We start from the raw sequence: 18716 nt of genomic DNA, 5'->3' as shown, positions 1-18716 counted from the left end.
TGAAGCCGGAGAGCGGGCAGCTGTGATCTGGTGCCCAGCCCCGTGGAGGAGACAGACAGACAAGCACATCAAAGGCCGGGCCGAGGCCGGGGTGCCAAGGCACAGCAGAGCCTGGGGACGCTCTCCCAGCTGCGGCAGCTCCTCCGCAGCACAGTGCTGCGCACGGAAAGGGCTCGGGCTCCAAAGCGCTGACACACGATTGATCTCGCTGCTGGGCTTCTCCCCCCTGCACCGAGCCAAGCCCAGGGCGGGGAGCAGCAGCACAGGGGAGGCTGCTGGGTCTATAGAAGCTCTGCCCAGCGCCATGGGTCTCCAGGAGCTTTCCCTGGCTTCATGGGTCTCCAGGAGCTCCCCCACTGCTCCATGGGTCTCCAGGAGCTCCCCACTGCTCCGTGGGTCTCCAGGAGCTTTTCCCGGCTCCATGGGTCTCCAGGAACATTCCCTAGGTTGCTTGTGGAGGTGGAGGATGATGCAGGGGACCCAGAAAGGGGGATCTGGGACTGAGATTTCTTCATCTTTTAGGGGGTAAACCAGCATGACACTCATCAACGCATCCCCCCACACCCGGTTCCCACAGACGACTCTCAAGGGCTGGGACCCCAAAAGCACAGGGCTACGTGCCAGCGTGCACCCCAAAAAAGCAGCGCTGACCACAGACAAGGGAGCTGGGGGCACCGGCTGCTCCTCCCGGGTCTGAGATGAATCCGAGAGCAGCACCAGGGCAGGTGGGAGCCCAGGAGGTCCCTCCTTCCCCTGCCCTCCGCGCCCCAGCACGACTAAAGGGCTTGCTTGTTCAGAAGCTGGCAAGGCCAATTAATCTAATGAGGTTTTGCAGCCAGGGACTATTGTCAGCCAAGAACGGCACAGCGCTGCGGAGCGAGCGCACGGGCGTCTCCAAGAAGCCAAGGGAATTTGGCAGAGCAAAGCTCGTGGTAAAAACAGGGACGAGGAGCAGGGGGGATGGATCCTTTTGTTGCTCTCCATCGACCGGCAAGACAAATACACCCGGCACAACCGGGTCCTGTACCAAACGCGGCCAAGGCACCTGGAAACAGGGCCAGGAGCCATGGCGGCTGCGGCCAGGCAGATTAACTGCAGAAGGGACCTTGAGTGGCTGAAATGGAGGCACAAGCAGCAGCAGCAGCAGCAGCAGCAGCAGCAGCTGCCTCACAGCCCAGCGCAGCTCCTGCGAGATGGAGCCGGGGCTCATTTCGAGTGGAGGACCACACATGGCAGACCAGGCGCGTCCCCACCGCCCTCCGGCACCCACTGCCCACCCCGGCACGGCTGCGTGCGGGTTATGGGGAGATTGTGGCGGTGATGTCGTTTGCGAGACAGCGAGGGACACGCTGGGTTTCTGCAGCCCACACCTGGGACAGCACCCAGTCTGGGTGACCTCTGTGAGACACCAAACGCTGCCAGGCTCCCCAAATTATAGAATCATGGGGTATTTTGGGTTGGAGGGACCTCTCCAGCTCCCCCCCTGCCATGACAGGGACATCTGCACCAGCTCAGGTTGCTCAGAGCCCCGTCCAGCCTGGCCTGGGATGTCTCAGGGATGGTTCATCCACCACCTCTCTGGCCAACCTGGGCCAGGCTCTCACCACCCTCAGGACAACAATTCCTTCCTCATATCCAGCCTGAATCTCCCTCCTTCAGTTTAAACCATCACCCCTTGTCCTGTCACAACAGCCCCTGCTCAAAAGTCCGTCCCCATCTTTCTTATTGTCCCCTTTTAAGCACTGAAAGGCCACAATCAGGTCTCCATCTGCCAAGGGCCTCCCCGCACACGCCCGGAGTAACACACGCAGGCACCAACCGGATCAAAAGGTTTTATCAAGTTTACAGTTTTTAAAAAAGGATCAAAAAAAATTACTTTTTCTTTTTGTTTTTGGTTTTTTTTACATGTACATTACAAAAAAATCTGCAATTGGGATCTTCATCCAGGGGTTACTGAGCTGATTATATATATATATATATGTATATATATAAAAAAAGCAGCAGGAAAGCCTGGCTTACACAGCAACCGGTGGGGAAAGCACAGACAGACAGACAGACAGAGGTACGGACACGGGCCGGGCTGCGCCCCCCGGGGCAGCAGCTTCGCAGCCGCCGCATGGCGCACGCGGGGCGGCCGACGTGCTGGTTCTGCGGAGCGAAGGGAACCGAACACATCTACAGTATTTCCTGCTCATGAGGTTGGTTCTTTGTCTTTTCTAAGCAGAGTTTCACTGCTGAAACTCCTTTGGTCTGAAACGCGTAACCCCCGCACCCTGAGAGCGCCCAAACACTGCCCGGCCGGGCCCTTCGGGGGCACTGCCAGCTCCTCTCCCACTGTCTCTTCTGCTCAGCCATGAACCCCTAAAATACCAGTGGAATAATTACTCTTATAAATATATTTATACCATATAGGAAAAATAAGGCACTTCAGGAGGGTTACAGCTCGTCTAATTCTATGACATTCTAATCAAGAAGAAAAATGGGTTAGTTTCTGAAATGAATTAAAATGAATGTTAATACGGTAATAAAAACAATCGGATCCACTTCCCACTTCAAGGCTCTAACAAGGAAGAGAAAGAACCCCCCCGAAATCCAACAGCAACAAAACCAGAGCCAGGGCACCCACATCTGCCCCCCGGAGCCCCTCAAGGGCAGGTGCTTTCAAAAGGCACATTAAATAAATTCATGGATTGATAAAAATAATAGAGTCTTTCCCTGAAACTCTACTTTGCAGTTTCTCAGTCGCCCGGGCAGCTCCAGGAGCCCCTTCCCTCGATCTGCTCTGGTGCTTCAGCTCTGATAAGGAGGAGGAAGCGGTGAAGGTCAGTGGAGGGGAACGGGAGACAGAACTGCAGGAGCCGCGGGCGAGGACACCGGGACAATGTTCAACCAGGAGCGCAGGGTCGCCGAGGGGAAGGCGGCCGTGACCTGCCCAAACCCGCGAGCGCGGGAGGGAGTGGGAACACACTGAGCGAGCGGCCCCTGCGACGGGAGGAACGGTGCTCGGGCTCCACACGGACACAGGTCGGGCTGAAATGGGAGACGCGGGAGGATCCCGGCTGCCAGCTTTTTGGCTTCGTGAAATGCTTGAGGTTCGCCCGTTGTGCCGCCCGTGCCAGCCTCACACGGAATAAAGAACAAGGGGAGGAAGGATGGGGATGGAAGGATGAGGATGAAATGACGAGGATGGTGGAGGAGCCCGTGGGCCGCGGGGCAGCAGCTCTGCAGCTCCAGCCCAGCTGCTCTGTCTTGCAAAGGTTGTTTTTGGCACCTCTCCCTCTTCCCCTACTGGTTTAAGAAATATTAGGCTTACTTGGTGGCCCAGCGCTCTGCGATGTCGCAACGCTACTCAAAGACAGCCACTTTCCAGCAGTTGTTTCTAAGGGAGCTGTTTTTGCAATCAAAGTAGGTTTAAAATTAAAGAAACCAAATGAACAACCATCCCTACCTGTCCCAAACCGTTCTGTTTGGGATGCGGCAGCTCTGATTCTCACTCTGGGGTGGTTACAGCAGGGCTTGCACGGACAAAGCTGCGTCCCTGCGGCTGCCAGGAGCCCTGCGAGCAGCCGCCAGCCGAGTCCTGATCGCCCACACGATCCTTGTGCAACAGGCGTGGGGCAACCCGGCCCCACGGCCCCAGGCACGGCCCGGCCCCACAGCCCAGCCATCTGCGTGACAGGGAACGTGGCACTTCTCTGTATTTCACACGACAGGAATACTCGCTTCCCTTCCTCAACGGGGGCCATGTCTCGTTAAAGGCAATTTAAAATTAACCCAGGTTTGGCATTTGCGAGCTCCTCGCTTCCCTGTGTGATAACGCTGTCAGCCCGGGTTAGCTTAAAGGTCCGTTTTCCCCGGGAACCTGTCTCCGAGAGAAGCCAGAGGAGGACGCTTACAGAAAGAGCAGGAAAAACAAGAGGCGGTGATTCTCCTCCAGCCCCCCTTACCCAGCTTGCAGCAAAAATCAGTTTGCATTTCCAAGTCCCTCCGATGGCTCAACTGGCACTCGAGGGGTTTGTTCCCTCTTCCAGAACCTGGAATTAGAGCCGCTCAGAAGTTCCGGATGCCTCACCATCCACACCCTTTGCGTCCTGCCCAGCAGCCCATCTGCAGCCAAAATGTGATGGTGCAGCGATCCAGTCGATCCCTCGGGGTCGCGCTGGGATCCGCACCCCTGGAAGCTGATCCTCCAGGCCCTTATCTGCTCTGAGATCGAAAATGCACATGCACACATACAAGCGATCGGTAAGAACTCAATGGCACAAATCGAAGCCATCAATCAAACGCCCAAAAAAAGGATTCTCAGCAACCTGGCGGCCTCGGGCTGGGCCCGGCGCTCCCGCCTATCGACAACTGCGTTAAATGAGGCAAATCAGAGGAGAAAGAACAGGCGTGGGCTGGCAAAATACTTTACAAGAGGAAAAGCAAAAAGGCTGGCGAGTTGGTCTTAATGGGACATGCAGCTGGATCCACGATCTCCAAAGGCTTTGGAATCGCCTTCTTGCATGACCCTGAGTCAGGTCCAGATTGAAATGCACATCTGTAGCACTGGGGGTATTTGTTTCTAGATGATATTCTATGTAAGGTAATATAAAACAGCAATAAAACCTAGGTCAGCTAGTTCAAGTTCACCGTTTTCCCCCTTGCCAGTACTGTAGTGAGCAGTCTGGGGATTCATCGGGTTAGTGAGGAGAAGAAATGCTTTCTTAAAATTAGCTAATGAATTATAACAACAAAATTATAGAAAACAATGGAGGTTAGGTCTGATGCAACCAATGGGCAACTCAGTTCACACGCAACATGTTTTTAGGCACACTAACTCCCCTCCTTAGGTGGAAGGGAGGAGGAAGCAAAGGTAATACCAGCATTTGCTGTTACTCAAGTCCCTGTGTAAAAAATATGGTCACCCCACTAGAAAAAGCACCTCTTCAAACCGACTGCAGCATCGCCCCAAACAGGCCACGGAAAACCACAGTGTTCAGAGAACCCTCCCCACGCCATCTCCCTGCTCTAGGCACTTCTTTTTATAAACACATTCTCAGCATGAACTGGAGAAAGCAGCAGTTTGGCCCCGCTGGGCGCTGCCCATCCCGACGTGTCTCAGTGGGGCAGCGGTTCTGCTCTCCTACAGGCGAGAAGTGGAGCGACCACTCTGCCCCAGCCTGGCGCCCCTTTACACGAGTCTCCTGGGGCAGACCAGGCGGAAGATGTGAGGAAGGTAAAGGCAGTTTTGAAATGAAACCCAAGAAAGGGTCCCTCCTCACACTGCACCCAACGCGCTCTGCAGCCCTAGAGCCAGGGAGCGCACCCCACGCAGGGCAGTCTGGAAATAATACTAGGGGGTCAGAGGGGAAAGAATTGTGCACTGTTGCCAAAAATCGATTATTTGACAGCAGGATGCAGCAGAGAACTGACATTTAAAGCCCATTTTCTTGCAGCACTACCAGTATTCACTGGAAAGGAAGAGTCATCAGATCAACTGTCTGCTGTTGCAATGAGAAAACTAGCTGAAAATGTCCTTCATCTGAAAGGCCACGTGGCTGCAACAGGATCATCCATCTTTACTTTAAAAAATCCCTCCGGATGGAGGGTTTACGTGTGCTCTGCCTGGTGGCACCGAGAATCGGGAGGTTTAGCTCTCTTTTTAAATAAGCAACCGTTACAGCCCCTCCAGCTAAATCCCAACACCGCATCCTCATCGTCCGCCAGACCTTTAGGAAAGGCAGAGCAAAAAGTGCTGCCAAAGCCGGAGGGGCAGGGAGAGGGGAGATATGCTGCTGGTTGTCTGAAAACCCTTGGCACATCTTTGGTTACGGGCTGGAAAAGGGAATGGTGGAAGGTTTGGCCACCTGATTCTTTAAGAAGACGTTAACCCAGGAGAGAAGGGGAGGAAGGGGACGGGACCGTGGTTAATCCGACCATTCGTCCTCATCGAACTCTGAAGAGTCGTCCTCAGAGTCGCTGTACTCCACAGCGATGCGGCGCGACAGGATTGTTGCCACATCGTTGCCCACAACGTCCCGCTTCTCCTGTTCTCGCTGCTCCTCCACCTTGCGGAGCTGGAAGCCTGTTGGGAAAAATGCAACGGAGAGGATGATGGAAAGGTTTTGGTTACACCGAACTCTCCAAAGCAGGCGTCTCTTTGGCAGTTCTCTGCGTTGGACACGCTGGGGGATAACGCTGATGGGGAACAACAGCCCAGACAGGCTGGATGGGCAGGTGGAATGGGGAAAGAGTTGTTGCCGTGCTCCTCCGAGGGTAACAGCACCGCAATCCCAGCGCTGCCGGCCCCAAAGGCGCAGGTGGACACATCAAACCTCGTGAGGTTGTCACCAGGGTGAGACCTCAAGGGACAGGTGTGGAGCAGCAAGGCAGCCGCACACTGCTCACCAGGGGCTCCCGAGCGCCCGCGCTTGGATACCAGGGGATTTTTCCAAAGGAGGCAATTGGTACGGGAGCACAAGCTTACCCTGACGGATGGCTGACAGCAGGTCGCTCCTGGCATCGCTAACCGCCGGCAAAGAGGACTTGGGCTTGGAGGTGGAGGTGTCGGAGGGCGGAGGGGGCGGGGGGGGCCCATCCAGGCCGCCGGCAGACAGCGGCGGGGGGCCGGGAGGAGGGGGTGGCGGCGGGGGGGGTGGCGCGGTGCCCCCGGCCGGCTGCGGCAGCGGAGGGGGCAGCACGCTGGCGTATTCCACCGCTGGAGGGGGCGGCGGCGGCGGGGGGGCAGCAAAGTCGGGGTGAGGAGGGAAAGAAGGGGGTGAGGGTGGCGGGGGGGTTCCCGGGGAGGGGAAGCCCATGGGGGGTGGGGGTGGCGGGGTGGTTCCCATCAGCGGTGGCGGGGGAGGTGGCGCCGGAGGGGGAGCAAAGCCCGGCCGGGCTGCCGAGGGGGAGCCGATCGGAGGGGCTGGCGGCGGGTGACTCGGGCTGACCAGGCTGGATCGCTTGGTTCCTCCAGAACCAGAACCTCTTTGGTTGTCTACAGGATAGCTGTTGGAGCAGAGAGAGAGAAATCAGACTGTGGGCTGGGAGGCCAGATTAGACTGGACAATCTCAATGCTAACACAAATCATGTGTGTTTGTTACAGTCCAGACATAAAAAACCTAAGTTTCAGCTTCAACTGGTGTTTCCATGAGACCTCACTCCTCAGTTTTCGTTCCCTCGCTGTGTTTCTTTTGGCCTACACCACCAAGACAAAGGAAAGCTTGTGGGGACTGGCAGAAACGCTATCGTCCGTCCCATCTCCCAGGCTGACAAGAACAGGAGCCATGTCACCTCCCCAGCAGCGGCCGGGTGGCACGTCTGAGCCTGGAGCAGCCTCCTGGCTCAAGAGCTCCTGCAGCAACGGAGCCACCAGCCCTCCGCACCGAGCTCCGGCCCATGTCACGCCAAGCCAGGGATGCCTATCGTGATAAATCACACCCGGACAGGCGGGTGTGCCAGGAACACATATGTTCTGAACACCTGCTAGGAGCAGATCTCTTCCTGGATTCCACAGCTCAGAGCTGAGCGCAGCAGCCACGGCTCATAGCTCACCGTGGGGAGTGAAGAGGAAGACATGGAAACCCAACGTGCTTTTAAGGAAAACACCGATTCTTGAGTGACTAAGTCTCCCATTTATGGAAGCTGTGTTGCACCAAAGAACACTAGTGCCCATAAGATACTGTAATATCCTACGTATGGGTAAAGGAAGCCCTAAATTGACATCTCCTTCCATGGTAAAACAGAGAAATAAGGTACATAGTGCCACAAAGACGTCATGGTTTTTAACAGTGCGCAGTGCTGATCCAAGACAGAGCACTGGAGATCAAACCCGGCTCCCAGGGTTCCTTAAAAACAACTACCAAAACAAAACCAGCGAAGGGAGATCTCTGGCTAGGCAGAGATCTAAGCAACCGCATACGGCGATGTGAGCTTCATCTGAGAGCTCGTTTCTGCTCTGCCCTAGAGGAACGTGTTCCGGAGCGGAGTGCTTGGTCTCTCTAACACATCAGAGGAGTCTTTTCTGCAGCATTGCTGCCTTTGGAGAAGATGGAGACAAGCTAATGCAGTCGACATACTTCCTCCTGTTACTCTTGACTCTATTTTACTGCCTTTAAAGAAAAGCTACTCTTGTTTCACCCTTTGTGTCTTGAGCCACTGCTGGACAGTAATTCTCATCTCGAGAGGTGAGCAGAAGTCACCATTTCATGCAATACAAAGCAGCTGCCCCGAACTCGCACTGAAGTCTCTGGGAAGAAGTCAGCTGGTGTGCTCCAGTCGTTTACATTTAACGACATCCGCATCTTCAGCGTCCAGGTCGTGTGCGTGTCAAAGATGGCAGGGCAAGCGGTAACACGAACCAGAGGCAAAAGAAGCCGTTCTTTGACAGCTCTATCAGGAACGCTGAGTCTCCACGCTCCGCAACAACGGCCTTGGACAGCTCACGCAATGGAGCCAGACCATTAGCTGGGACCCCGCTCTTCCAGAAAGTGAAATAAGGTTGCTCTAGTTCTTTCTAAGTCTGTTTTCTGCTTCTGTATGGGAACGACGATGGCGGCAGCTGGGATTTATGGGGATTTCTGTGCTGCCTGTGCCTCTGTCCCTGCCTGCAGTTGCTCTTCCCCTCCAGACAGGAGCATTCTGGTTCCCATACAACACCCGTTAGGAAGTTCTGCTGAACTATCTCAGCCTGTCTCATGTCATCCTTTTACACCACCTCCCACTCCTCGGTGACAGAAGGGATCCCGTAGGCTTACCTAAATTCCAGCGGGGGCGGCGGCAGGCTGTCATCTGGGAACGAAGGAGGTGGTGGCACAATGGAGTCAGTCTGCGGCGGTGGCGGGTAGCAGTTCACGTCCATGCTTTCGTTCGAACCGATGCTGCCGTTCTGATACACCATGTTCGAGGGGTACCTGCGGGAAAGCAAGCCCAGAAATCAGTGTAACGACTTCAAGGCGATGCCTAAAGCTCATTTATTTCCCCCCTCAGTCACAAGAGCTTTGCCTCCTACAACAAACACCAGGGCGGCAGCTCGACCACAGAACGGCAGCGATGTCGACCCAGCGGACGGACCAACCTGCACGATGTAGAAATGAGGTTTTCTAGCAGGAATGGCTTTTCTCAGCACAGTGGGACCTGATCAACCACCGCAACAGGTCCCACAAAACAAAACCTTAAAGCGCCATTTTAAAAGAAGTCTGTTTCTCCAAGCATCCTGTATGGAGACTCACATCCAGCTGTGTTAGTTTGCTCTGCATAATTCTTTGGCTGGAATTTGCCCAGATGCTCCCATGTTTGTTTATTGCTACCACACATCAGAACAGCATGAGTATATACTTTAGAGAACACCAAAATAAAAAATGTTTAACATTTGGCTATAGAAAAAACATCTATAAGAAGATGTTTTGACCAGTTTGGACTTGCAGGACTCCCGCTTACATGGGGTATCATCAGTGGCAAAAAAAAGAGGTGCTCAAAGATGCCAAAAAAAATAAGCTTGAGAAGAGAACATCAAAAAGAAGCCAAGAAACAGCGATGCCATTAAAAACAAGTATCCATAAGTGAAATAGTGCTGAAGGAAGAGACCACTCTCTCACTTGGCTTTCAAAGAGCTCATTTCACTGTGGGGGGGCTCAGGACCTCAAGCAAATTCAAATGCACGAACACGCTTCCAGGAGAAAAGAGAGGAGCAAGAAAATGGTGCTGTTGTGCTGCTCGACTCCTCTGCTAGAAACCAAACCTGTTCTCCTATTAAACTAAAAGCAAGTTTTATTTTTAGCTGGAGAGTGTGATTTAAAGAGAGATTTTTTCTTATATGAAAGGAAGCTGCAAGGAGCGAGCAAGCGAGAAGTGCATTGTGGGGGAATTCAGTCTGCTTCCAGCCTCGCTGGTGTCAAAAGTTAAATGAATTCCCAAGCCAGAAGCGCTAAAGAGAGATCTGTAGCTTGAAACCCTCAGATGGGGACAGCCCCCGCTTCAACTCCGGGGTGTGAAGAGCGAAATGTAACAAAGCAATCGCACAATAGCGGCTCCTCGGCGCGCAGCCCAGGTGTGACGGGACGGCATCGCCGCGGCGCTGGAGCCAAAGCTCTCGACGCTCCTGCGCCCACGCGACAGGCAGCGAGAGCAGCCTCGCCACCGAAGCTGCTCCTGCCGCCTCGTCCAAAGCCGTGCAGCTCCCTGATTTATTTAGCAAATCTTAAATCAGCCGATGGATTTACTGGGAGAAGCTGATTAGCGGCAGTATCGATCCGCGCCGCGCGGTGATCTGGAGAAGCTGCAGCGCGGGGTGAACTGCATGACAATCACCAACGGGGACTGAGTGCAGCTCCGCGCTTGCTTACCCAGCAGGACCGTGTTTGTCCTTTGACTCGATGAATTCCTGTCCCATTTTCAGCTTCTCCCACTCTTCTTTCCGGGTTTTGATTTTCCGCGGATTCACATTTCCTCGGTTTGGATTCTCCTTTTTCTCTTTCTAAGGGAGAAAGAATCAAACATATGCCTTATTTTGCTTTAAATTCACCGGGAACAGCGAGGGATAGGACAGATCTGTAGCCATTTCACAAATATACATTTTCAAGTATACATTTTCCTGATCGCTGCAAGCTCCAAAGATCTCCCATACAGAGAAGCTGGAGCACAAACAGCACAAGAAAGGATGGACAAGATGAGGATTCCCCAGCGCAGGCAGGCATGATGCCCTCACCTCCTTGAGGGCGGAACGAAAGCTCCGTTTCCCGCATCAAATCCGGTTTTGGCCCAATTTTGCCCAATCTCACCATCACCTTGCTGGTGTTAAGTGCTTCGGGGTGCAATACAGACACTTGCCCACAAGGAACGTGGCTTTAGCTGGCCTCACTCTCTGTATTCTAACACGCTCTATATCTCTCCTTTGTTATTTTGATTGAAAAAAAAACATGATTGTTTTGATATTTAACACTTCTGAAACAACTACGCTCCAACTGAATCTTGTATGGTTGGTGAACATGGGTCCAAATCCCCAGGCAGCCAGGAACTCTACCTGCACTTTCAGCTTAGTTTTGTTAAGCCTCCCGCTTACCCCTAGTTTAACATTAGGGCCTGGTTTTGCGCTCCTGAAGGGCCATTTTCTCCTTTCTTTCTTTCTCCAGAGCAGAATGATGACGGCGCTCAGCACAGCGCGGCGCCGGCAGCGGGGTCTGCGCTGCTCCAGCACCAAACAGACCCCTCTGCCACATCGCAAGCGCAGAAAAGGCTCTGATGCAACTCTCTCCCCCCGCTGTGTTCGAGGACTACAAATGAAGCCATTATAACCACCCAAAGACGGTGGCATTTGGAGAAACAGACTAAGGGTATCTTTGTTTTCTTTTTTTAATTAACAAGGATGAGAGTAAACCAGATAAAAAACTTCACTGGATTGATCCCTAAAGAGCAAACCTGAATTCTGGATAGCAACTTTGGAGTCTAAGGTTTATTAACGCTTCCCACCCCCTGTTCTTCCCTGACATGCCTCTGCTGGCAGAGATCTCCCGTTTCCTCACCCTGTGTTTCCGCTTCTCTTTCATAATATCCTTGGTGTCCTGAAGCATCTTCTCTTTCCAAAGGTCAAAGAAATACGAAGGATCTGTGTAGAATTTAAGCGCCTCTTTGCCATCATCCCTAGAACAGGGTGGGAGGAAAAAAGCACACAAACAAGGATCAAGCTGCGCGTTTGTCAGAAGCCCAGAGAAAACACAAGGCACAAGTCCAGAGGACAGTTTAAAGGTCTGCAGGGAGGTCAGTTGCCCCTGTCTCCCATTTCAGAATGGGCACAGGACCCACTTGTCCTGGCTGTCCCACTCGCCATCACCTTTGCCCCAACACAAACCCTCCACTGCTCAGCACCCGAAGAGCTCGACTGCTCTGAAAACCACCACGAGAGCAGCAGGTCTCTCACTTCAACTCCCACTTGTTTGTGTTGTATTTCTGGTGTGGAAAAAAACCCTTCTCCAGCTCAGGAACCCTAAATCAGACCAGCAACGTCCTTGAAACTCATGAGCGAGCACACACACACACTCTCCTCCTACTCTGCAGTGCAGCCGCGTCTGGCAGAAGACAGCTGCCTCCAGCTATCTGTAATTACTTTTTACCTGTTCAAAAGATATTTATGGATGTGGGCTAAGTCTCTGTATTCTGACCCCTTTTACTTCTACTACCTACAAGATGAAATCAGAGCGGGACTGCTCGGGAAAACTGGTTATGCAGCCAGTCTGGGTCACATCGAATGGCTCAGACCAGGCACTGAAGGCCACAGAAAAGCATCCCTGGCTCTCCAGGACGCTGCTGCACCCACCTGGGCGAGAGCCATTTACAGATGTACGCTCTGCAGTGTGCACTGCGGCTTGCTGGAAAAGAGCCACGGGACTACAGAGCAGCACAAGAAAAATGCCTCATCTGCACAACACCTAGCATGTTTATGCAGAGCCAGTCAAGCCTTGCCCCAAGGCACTCACAAAAGTGACAGCAGGTAACCAAATGTATAATTTTCTAGCTGTGCTCATTTGTACAGCCCCAAAAGCAAAGTTTCATATAATCCAGAGGATGGAGATTTCCTGCTGGATCTCAGTTTAGCAACTTGATTTCTCTGGGAGGAAGAGGTACAAGGGAACAAGGGGCCAAGAAGGTGGTGCAGCCGTACCTGTAAGGTGAGAGAATGTTGAGGGGTGGAGGAGTATTGCAGGTCCTGTAGGTTTCAAGGACAGGCACGGGGAGAGAATCTCTGTCGAAGAGCTTCTGGTCCTGAGTAGTGGAGCTTTTGAAGGCCTTCCTGGTGTTAATGCCTTGCAGGGAGACTGTAAGAAAGAGGAGAGCAAGTGAAGAACAGCGTGACCCAGGCCCATGACACTGCAGATCAAGTAGCAAACATCTGATTCCAGTTGGAGTTCTTGGCATGCTCAGCACTTCTTAAGGTCAGGTTCCTTTTCCCACAGATCTCCTGGGAAAGCCGGCAAATCTCAGATCATGCCAAGCCAGGATCCAGTGCTGTACAGACACGGCTCTCCCGAGCGCTGCCCATGTGCTTTTGAACCCCTGCAACTGAGACTCAAGAAGCGCGCCGCTATCAAACGGCTGGAAAGCGAGTTCCCACATGGAACCTCGCTAACGAGCGAATCCAGACTCCAGCAGAAAGGCCAACTACGCCAACAGCGCCGTGTTTGTTCAGGAGGGGAGGAAACGGTCCCTCTTAGCCCAAGAGAAGACATTCCAACACCCATCGCAGCGTCACGCTCGTTTGATGGCCGTGACCCAACGGCGCTGACTCAATGAGAACCTTTACCAGGCTGGGTCCGCGCGGCCTGCGCTCCGCTCCATTACCTTCCTCCTCTTTGGGATCCAGCTGAGTGACTTTGACTTGCAAGCGGTCAACTCTCTCGACCAGAACGCTCATCCGAGAGGCAAAGGTGTTGGCTTGAGTGAACAACTCTCCAAATATGTCTTCTGCAAATTTACCTGGAATATTAAAGCGTCCACTTTAGACCATAATCACTCTCCCAGATTGTTTTGTTGAAGAAAGAACAAGTGAGGGAACCACACTTCAAGTTTTGAGGGTTGAGTTTAACATGCAGGAAGAAAACGCTCTGTTCCACCAAAACCTGACATTTCTTCAAGCAATAAAGAAACAATCAAGACATACTTTCAAGTCATTATTAAAGTAACGAAATAAAAAGGGCTGACAACACTACACTGGTCTGAATCTGGATGGGTCTGTAGGTTCTTTAAGATTCTCTGTTGTTGTGTTTATTAGACAAGCAAATCCAGTTTACAGTCACATTTTTATGGCTCTGGAGCATGGGAAGGGCTCGCAGTCTGCGGCAGGACTGCCTCCGGGGGACCCGCCACAGATTTACACGCTCCAAGCGCTCTGAACTAGGGAGCAGACGCAGCCCTTGATCCTAACGCCGGAGCTTTAGGATCCACAGACGAAAGCACTGACCTTTTTGTTCCTTCAGGTGGCAGTGTCTGAAAAATTGATGCGTTCACGTTTTTATTCTAAATCAAAAGCAAAGGGGAACTTTCTCAAACGGGGATATTCTCTCTGTAACAGCCTGGATTGCCCAGTGGGCTGCTATGACAAACACCATCCGTCGGATGGACAGCCAGAGCGCCTGGGGGTTTGGATCAGGAGCTCGCTGCACCACGAGTGGAACAAAAAGACGTTCCCTGTCCTTAGGAGTTTAAGATCTGCGTACAAGAGGTGACCACAGGTAGACAGAGATGGGAGAACAGGGAGAAAACCAAGAACTTGCAGTGAGTACTGGCTTTTGTTCTGTTCTCAGGCCTAATGAAGGGAACCCGAAGCACGCTGAGGACACCGCGGATCAGAGTAGGACATCCCCGGCCACGGCTGTTGAGTACAAGGCTGCTCCCAACAAGCAGCATGGATTTGAAGCGGATCATCGCACGGTTTGTTCTGGAATCTGTTACTCCTGAAGATCCTTCTCCAACATTCAGGAAACGATCACCAGCTTCACCAGCGATTTTGGAAAATCTCATCATCTGCAACGAGCCACGCGAGGAAGAGAAGTGCTCCCACCGCAAGGCAACGCGAGGGCATCTCCCACAGCCCAGCTGCACCAATACCTGCGGCTATCTAACCCGACATATCAGCTCCTTGCTGGGGCTCCCGCGCCGCTCTCCTTACGTTGCCAAGCACGGGGAAGCAGCCGGGTTAAAAATCAACCTCCTCTAGCCCTTTGCGGCAATGCCAGCTCCAAGCGGTGCAGAAAAGCAAACGCCAGCCGTTACCCCCGGCTGACCCCCCTTCCGCCCTCCCCGGCACCGCAGTCTCCGCACACGCTCCATGACCAGCCCGAGCAGCTTTTCTCAAGCTGGATTTTATTTCTGGAGACCAAGGGCCGGGCGGCTCTTGCTCCAGCCGGGATTCACTGAGCGTTCTGTGTTCACAACACCAGCTCTCCCACTTCACCAACGAGGGCGAACATTTCTCTATGGGATCATTTGGCGCCGCCCAGCAACAGCTCAAAAAAGAAGTTGCAATTTGCTTTCTACTTAAAAAAAAACCCTGAAAATAATTTCTGAATTTCACAAGGAACCGAAACAGGGAAAAAATGAAGTATTTAGTTTGCAATGTCAAGTAGTGTGTTTCAAGCATAAAATGATATCTAAACAGCATTGTATATAGCGGTCTTGACCCTGGAGAGAGAAAAAGGACGGTCTGTGTTCCCTTGCCTGTGCAGACGCACCTGTGCGGAGTTATCAGCCACCATCTCACCTACCGGCCACTTTTACATGGGGTAAGGCAGAGATTAATTTTTTGGTTTAGTTACTTTGACTGCAAAAGCGCAGCTTACAATCAGAATTATCTTTGCCGTGCGCCGGCAGGAAGACAGACGGCATGATTTAATAGGTCTTTCCATCTTTAGCTTGTGGATTCTATAAAATCACACAGTCGACTTATACAAAGTGCTACCAGCTGTGATAGTAACGAAGGGTAAACTCACTGGAATATGAAAGTTTGACAAGATTTATGTTTGCATCTTTGTAAAGAGACTGTGGTGCACTAGGCATGGCTGATTATTCACTTGACAGGGCTGTCACAGCCTACTGAACCTGCTTTACGTTCCCGTAATATTCAACGTACGAGGAAGGAGCGGATTTATTTTTCAGAAGTAAGGAACGGGGGTGGAGGGGCAGGAGTTTGGTCATTTGGGTGCGAGCGTTCTGTAGCGGTTAGTGTAAATATTGCCTCATTTCAAACACCGCTGGCCCTCGGGAGGCGGGTAAGCGCTGGTGCTCAGCGTCTCCTCCACCTGCCTCGCTCCCCTGTCACAAACACGCACGAGTGGCAGCAAGAGCCGCCTCTCCCGAGCGTTCCCTCCAGCGCTCTCCTTCAGGTACCTGCTCCTTCCCGCATGGCCCAGCGAGGCTCCCAGGGCACCTTCCCGCAAAGAAACGGGGCTGCGGTTCGGCTGCCAGCACCTCGCCCTCTCCGACGAGGCAGAAGCAGAGAAGCTTTGAGTATCTTGAGCTGTGCAAAGAAGGTGTAAACCCGCAGGATCTCGGCACGGCGCTGTCACGCTAACCCGCCGCACGCCTTTGGACTGGGATTAGCTTCCTCTGCAGCTGAGATTTGCACAGCTTTGCTGCCTTCTTCCTCATCATTTCACATGCTCGAGATGGATTTTACTCACACTGCACAAGCACCTTGGCTACAAGACCTAACAAATGAACAAGGGCCAGTTGAACGCGAGCAGAGAGACTGGTCTTGCCTGCGCAGTGACATTTCTACAACCCAACAGAATGTGATGCCGATTGGCAGCAAACACAGGCCCAGATTTTAGCGACAGCCACGGTTTTCACTGCTGGAAAGAGACCACGTCCAAACTTTCCCTGCCACATTCACGCTCCGGCAGAAGACACGGGGCTGGCTTTGCAGAGCTAGCAGAAGCGCTTGCAGACATCACGGAGAAGCTAAACAATATATTAATTTGATTATCAAAGTCTCGCTTCAAGGGCAAAGGTAGCTAATCAGAATCCAGAGCATTTCAACGCAGTAAGGAGCCGTCCCGGAGAGACCACAATTAACTCTTTGTCTCTCCCGTGGCACGCAGGGCCACGTTTTCCCCGCAGCCTCTCCAGGGCTATGGGTCAGCCCTACACAGAGCTGAGCTCGGCATCGCCGCAGCTCGCGCTGCTTTCCAACCAGCGGCCCCAAACCCTCAATACTCCAGGGGCAACGCTCAGCTGAGCCTGGGGACTTGAGGTCTCACAACGCAACAAACAGCAGGGGCAAACAGGCGGCTTCTGCGTGCGCGCTTTAATTATCTTTCATTAAAAATAAGGCTACTGACACAGTGTAGATTCAACGGAGTCGAGCTCCATTTAGTAGCGTGTGCAACGACGGGCACGTTCTCCAACACAAGATCCTGGCTCCCATTTTACAAGCCAGAGTTGCGCTCCATCCTCCGATCTGCAGTTTCGCCGCAGCCTCTCGCACACACACATACACCCCCCTCCTCCCCGTTTTCTCTTCGATGGGAAGGCAGTGGGACCAGGGATATGAAATTAGCATCAGATTTCTTTAGGAAAACATTTTAGCATTACCCAGGGAAGGCAGATGGGGGAGAAATAGGAACACGAGAGTAGAAAGGGAGCTAAATAAAGAGCAGGAGCGACTCCTGAGGGCAACGCGCAGGCTCGCCATGGTACTCACTCAGGCTGCCCAGCTGTCGAATGACATTTGCCAGGGTGATGTTGGTCATGCATTCCAGCTCGCTCCGAACGCTAGGCAACGTCTGACGGCACAGGTGCCTTGGCTCAATGTTCCTCGTTACTAACGGCATGGTGGACCTGCTTCAGGCACTGTTCTGAAAGATGAAAAACAACCCAAAAAAGAAACAGGAAAGGATTACTCAACCGCAAATTCCAGGCACACCAGAGCCGCGGTGTTCGTTTTTCCTGCTCTCAAATGGCTTTATTTATAAGGCTTCTTTCCCCCCCTCCCCACCCTTATAAAACCGGTTCATCAAAAATAAAGATCCCGCTGTTCTGTGACTGGCGGTGACAGCAAAGCCCCTCCGGCTCAGGTACGGAGGCAGAGATGGAAAACCCCACGGCTTCGCCCCCACGCAAGGTGCTGCTGGCACCGCCGCAGCCCTTGTTCCCTTCCTACCCACCCGAGCGCTCTCCTTCCTCCTGCACGGCGACTTACAACCTCTTCTGCAGAACCATTTTAAAACTTGCAATCAATAGGTTCGCTTAAACCGAGAGGAGGAAGAATGGAGAGGTTAAAAAAAATAGAAAAGAAAGGCTTTTTGCAGCAAAGCAAAGCATGCGCGGTGAGCTTCTCCTGGAGCAGCACAGACAGAGCTCTCTCCTCAAACAACAGGAAGCGTTTGCAGCTGACCAGGAAACTTTCTGGTGAGGGTTCCCTGTCCTGCAGGCTGCACCCCCTTCCCCTGGGAAATCCCCGGCCCCGGTTTACACTGCACCATTGTTCTCCTGCTCCAGAAGCCGAACGGCGATGGAGTTTAATCAGGATGCAGGACTAGAGCGTGCTCGGAAAGGAGAGATTGATTGCACACCAGTCAGGACAAACTTCCAGTTCTTTCTTTACAAAAATAATATAAAGAAGAAAGCGTAAGTGTCCGGAAGTTATGCTTTGGGCAGAAACCGCTTTTATGTGCAGGTCAGTGCCTTGAACTAACAAAAATCTCCTTTGCTAACAGGCCGAAACGTTGAAGCAACAAACCGTTCCCTCTCAGCTCATCCGCCTCCAAGAGAGGAGGAAACCTGGGCCAGCAGAGCTCGGAACACGGAGCACGATACACGCCTGAAATCTTTAAGCCTAAGTGAAAGCAAATACAGCCCAAGTTCTTGATTAATTTAGAAGGGGAAAGAATCACTTTTCTAGGTCAGCTGAGGAACAACCCAAGAGGAGGCAGCTCCCATGTGATGGGGCTGGGTGTAAAAATAAAGCAGGAAGCGAACAGCTTGGGGAACATGGCTTCCTGTCACCACCGGCAAAACCCAGAACCAGAAAAAATCAGCTGTTTGCTCTTGACTTTGAGCCACCCTTTGATAGTCTCTGTGGCAGCTGGCAGCTTATCTTCGAGGTCCAGGAGTCCTTCCTGGATGCTTTTCTATCAGGGTGTTAAGAGGAAGAAGTGGGCATTATCCCTCCCTAATTACCTCACCAGCCAGATTTTTTGAATTGCTAAATGTGACCCATTAAGGCAGAGGAGCTGAAGAGCCG

The 18716-nt window shown here is 52.6% G+C and overlaps 1 protein-coding gene across 5 annotated transcripts in view; it reads right to left on the bottom strand.

Annotated features, from left to right (window-relative positions):
• Positions 1 to 1825: 1825 nt before the first annotated feature.
• The window catches only part of WASF2 (WASP family member 2), a gene marked incomplete at its 3' end in the record, with an annotated part of 32223 nt that continues 15332 nt past the window's right edge, over positions 1826 to 18716 (bottom strand). For 3 of the 5 annotated variants that reach the window (XM_080357797.1, XM_080357796.1, XM_080357798.1), the window contains 8 exons: positions 17175 to 17328; positions 13316 to 13450; positions 12639 to 12792; positions 11503 to 11620; positions 10327 to 10457; positions 8740 to 8895; positions 6470 to 6990; positions 1826 to 6067 (listed from right to left, as the gene is read on the bottom strand). In XM_080357797.1, coding sequence (XP_080213923.1) covers positions 5910 to 6067; positions 6470 to 6990; positions 8740 to 8895; positions 10327 to 10457; positions 11503 to 11620; positions 12639 to 12792; positions 13316 to 13450; positions 17175 to 17304 — 1503 coding nt within the window. In that variant the 5' untranslated portion in view covers positions 17305 to 17328. Of the gene's footprint in view, positions 6068 to 6469; positions 6991 to 8735; positions 8896 to 10326; positions 10458 to 11502; positions 11621 to 12638; positions 12793 to 13315; positions 13451 to 17174; positions 17329 to 17952; positions 18001 to 18716 lie in introns of those variants that run through there. The other 2 variants (XM_080357799.1, XM_080357800.1) reach the window with 2 other exon arrangements.

The sequence above is a fragment of the Nesoenas mayeri genome, assembly GCF_963082525.1.
Source record: "Nesoenas mayeri genome assembly, chromosome: 21".
Lineage (NCBI taxonomy): Eukaryota > Metazoa > Chordata > Aves > Columbiformes > Columbidae > Nesoenas > Nesoenas mayeri.
This window is presented reverse-complemented; position numbering and strand designations above follow the sequence as displayed.